General features: G+C 25.7%; 1 protein-coding gene across 1 annotated transcript; it reads right to left on the bottom strand.

Annotated features, from left to right (window-relative positions):
* LOC126846438 (protein jagunal) lies at positions 1–1188 on the bottom strand. The gene is made up of 4 exons (XM_050585829.1): positions 919–1188; positions 672–813; positions 271–486; positions 1–196 (listed from the first exon to the last, which is right to left on the bottom strand). The coding sequence occupies exons 1-4, from the start codon at positions 1002–1004 to the stop codon at positions 65–67; spliced, it is 576 nt and encodes a 191-aa protein (XP_050441786.1). The 5' UTR covers positions 1005–1188; the 3' UTR covers positions 1–64.
* Between the last annotated feature and the right edge of the window lie 2872 nt (positions 1189–4060).

The following is a 4060-nucleotide window of genomic DNA, read 5'->3' as shown; positions in this document are numbered from 1 at the left end:
TATAATCAATAACCCTGTATTTACATTTTACTAGATCAAATAGTGAACACATTATTGTACAAATTTATTTTTTCTTTTGCGTCGATCCTCTGGCAGTCCAAGCGCTTTTCAAATTTGACGCAAAATGTATCGAAAACCCGTGAATTTGTACTGCTAGTGCGATAAATATGTACCATAATATTCCATAGGGAAAATCCTGTATTATAGAAACATTTATTTTAATTTTAATTATAACTACTATAAATGTGAAATTATTACAAAAACACTCACTCTCCATTTTAGTACAGAATCGGACGGATGTTCTGTAATAAATGTGTATACATCGGTTAAGTAGTAAAAGAAAGCGTATACGACAGGTAATATGCCCAACAGTACAATCCATTTGATGTAAAGTGATATATTTCGTACGCAATTGTGTTTGACTGCGCTTAAGGCCAAAAACGACGCTGGCAAACTAAAACACCACAAGTACTCCCAAAGCAGTGGCTAAAAAACAAGAACAAATATTATATTAATCGATTGTGCTTTACTCGTAACGTAGAATAATTATCACTCAACTCGGTAAGAACAAATTTAAAAATATTAAAAATATCAAATACACTAATATTTAGGTATTAGGCTGGTCGAGTTGAATGGAAAACGTTAACTAAAAAATAATATTGTAATATTACCTTGGGAATTTCAAGTTCTTCGATTTCTAATACAAATATATCTAATCTATCGAGTACATCGGGACACAATTTTGCAAGCATGAGGAAAAATAACAAATAATGAAATAGTATACAATATTTCAATCGGCTTTTATTTTGCACACTAAAAAAAAAAAAAAACGATTTACATTAGATTACAAATGAGTAGAATTTTAAATATAAGTATAATAAAATATAGGTTTTTTTTTTTTTTTTTAGCTAAAATCACCTTATTTTATAATGGTCGGCTACTTTTTGTCGGTGTGAAAAATCTGATCCATCCGAACCTTCTACCATGGGTCCTCTCGATGACATTATTGTACTGTTTATTTGGAATATTCACTTAACTGACTATATTGAGTAACCATGCACAACGAGCAAAACCAAAGTATTACAATATTATTACTTTCTAATGGACTGATTCAAATGTACTGTACGATTTTTCGCCAACATACCTATTAGTTTGTTAAAAATGAAATGAAACTGCCAAAGTGGTCCCTGATTATTGATAACAGCGAATTCTTAACCTAAATATAATCTACTTGGGCAGCTGACTGTCAATGATAACTGATAACATGGCTTGTCTGTGTAAGCGTGTCATATCGCATACGTTTACACGAATGACTGCACAAGTACTCAACCTAAGACCAAACTTAATACTTGATTTAAGTATTAACATTTCAGAAAAATCAAATTTATAATGGAATGTTGTAATAATTATGTAAAACAAAATTATTTTATTAGGTACCTATATACATATGACTGTTGACACAACTAATATAATATATGTTACCCAATAATAATTTGGCTTATAAACAAACACACCAATAGCCAAAATAATTTTATATTTAACTGAATAAAATGAATGTAAAAAATATCTAAAAATAAAAAAAAATTGTCTAACACAAAAATTGCTCATATTTTTTTTGGAATTTCAATTTTGAACACTAAGACACTAAGAGGGTATTTTTAATTTGTATTTAAACAAAATATCGGTCGAATGTCTTAGGCATAATATTAGAGAACAGCCGTGATTAAATTCATATCCTTGTAGGAAGTTGTTCTAATTTCATGATTATTTTTTTGTTTACACTGTCAAAAAAAAAAATGTTTTTTTAACTCAAATGGTTATTTTGATTTTTAAATTCTCGAAAATACCTATCGACAAAACCGTGTTTGTGATTTCTATTTTTAATTTCAGTTGTTATTAATTTAGAACAGGTATGCATTTAAGCATATTTCAAAAGTTAACAAAACTGTACAAAACACTAACAGCTTAATAATTAAAATATAATTAATAATTATTAAATTATTATTTATTATATATTTTATTCAAAAATAGTGATAAAGAATAATGTAGTAAACATTTTGACTGGTCGATAACCAGTTTTAGATCACTATTTTTGCTAACCTAACCTAACTTAACAAAATTCGTTTTAACATTCCCGGGGTAAAACAAATGATAACATTATTCGGTATAACGTTCTCGGAGCAAATAAGTTTAAAACGTTTTTCGTTATAACGTTCTCGGACCAAATAAATTTAAAACGTTATTCGGTATAACATTCTCTCGGTAAAAAAAGTTATAACGTTATTCCTAGTTAACGTTCATGAACATATTTTTGAACTGAACGAATAAATAACGGTTAACGGAACCCTGATAAAATATATATGTGTCAAAACGACAACAGTTGGTACTGATACTGTTTGATTAACTTAATATATTTTTAGTTTTTATATCCATGTGCTACCTATTAAACCCCTTTTGTTAAATGTATGTACTTAAAATTTAATGGGTAAATAGTAAAAACCTGTTTTGGACATCATTGCTGGGAATAATGTTGAAACTTTAACCTTGATATTTGCGCCATGGCATACTTTTTTTCGAATAAATGTAATTTGTATTATTTATATTGCATTATAGCTCTTGAAAAAAAAAACTTTTATTGTCAGTTATTTATCAGTTTAACACTCTCCAAATGTGCTCAGACTGTTTTGATAGTTTTTCTTAATTTTGCTATTTTAGTTTCAGGGCTTAATAAATTGCCTCGATGGGTATCTTTATCTTTTCTTGCTCATTCCAGATAACGTATTTTTTTTATGAATATAATTTATGAGAATTTTTATCTAGTATTACAAAATAATTTTATTTTTTAAAATTCGATTAAATACCAAATAGTACACATGCCTGTAAGTTATTTTATCTATTTAACATAATTCACGGCGTAGAAATGATGTAACATTATAATAAATATACTTTTTTTTTATTGTAAGGTATATATAATAATATAGCAAAGCCTTACGATATCGATGAGTATAATATTAATATTATACTTAAAATTATAAGTATAGTAAAACCGTATTGATTACTGCAGTCTTTCGCAAAAGGATTTGATAATAATTTATATTCATGTATAATCAACTTGTATGTACAGCTGGTATATAAATAATTACAATGAAATGAAAAACGAATAAAATAAATAAATACAAATAGTCATTTATACAATAGTAGTAAAATAGTATAATAATAAATTATCATAGAAGATTCGATACGGGCAAATTGTTTTTGTAATCATTTGTCCTGTATAATAATAATAATAATATGTACAATATATTATAATATATTTATACAAAAATAAAATATATACATAATAATATAGGTACACGTTGAAAATATATTATTAAAATAATATAAAACATTATAATATAAGTCAAAGGCTCGCTGTTTTTAATGAGAAAAAAGAAACTTAGGTATAAAAAGCGATAATCGAAATTTTACAATAATATAGATTCGTATATAAGTTTAATTTTAATTATTTATCAATATAAACTTCTACTTAAATTACAAATTACACTATTTATGAATTATAATAAATAATTGTATAGATAGCGATTACAATTCAATGTTCATATCACAGAAACAAACGATAAAACTAATGTACAAAATGCAATCATACAAAATGTCCAAAATAGTACCTAGTAATTGTTGTAGAATTAAGAAAAATAAATTTGACATGCGATTCAAAATGACATATATTTTGTTTTATTATGAAATCTATTTTATTTTGTGCACAAATCAAATAATATATAAAGATAAGAGACCTCTAGCATGTAAAACGACAAAAATTGGCTTAAATATAATAAATAAATTACTAATACAACTAAACAATATATTAATATAAATATATATTGTATAATTATATTGCACAATCTATGGATAATAATACTATATTAAGCAGGTTTAATGCAATAATCAGTGTAGCAAATTTAGGAACGGAACAACTGAAATCACCGCTCTATCCATCCTCGGTAGTTTAATTAATTATTCAAAATCTAAATAACCTTATTTTTTTTTTTTTATTTATTTATTT

The sequence above is a fragment of the Adelges cooleyi genome, unplaced genomic scaffold (genome assembly GCF_023614345.1).
Source record: "Adelges cooleyi isolate 19-005CV unplaced genomic scaffold, UGA_ACOO_1.1 ACOO_flye_CR_arks_rails_tigmint_CR_PRNA_9, whole genome shotgun sequence".
Classification (NCBI taxonomy): domain Eukaryota; kingdom Metazoa; phylum Arthropoda; class Insecta; order Hemiptera; family Adelgidae; genus Adelges; species Adelges cooleyi.
The sequence above is the reverse complement of the archived record's forward strand: the minus strand, read 5'-3'. Positions and strand labels throughout refer to the sequence as shown.

Excerpts from the sequence above, each read along its gene's own strand:
- LOC126846438 (XM_050585829.1), bottom strand. The coding sequence starts at position 1,004 with ATGTCATCGAGAGGACCCATGGTAGAAGGTTCGGATGGATCAGATTTT. Across the intron at positions 814-918 it reads GCCGACCATTATAAAATAAG|TGTGCAAAATAAAAGCCGAT; the intron begins GTGATTTTAGCT and ends TTTTTTTTTTAG. Across the intron at positions 487-671 it reads AAGAACTTGAAATTCCCAAG|CCACTGCTTTGGGAGTACTT; the intron begins GTAATATTACAA and ends CTTGTTTTTTAG.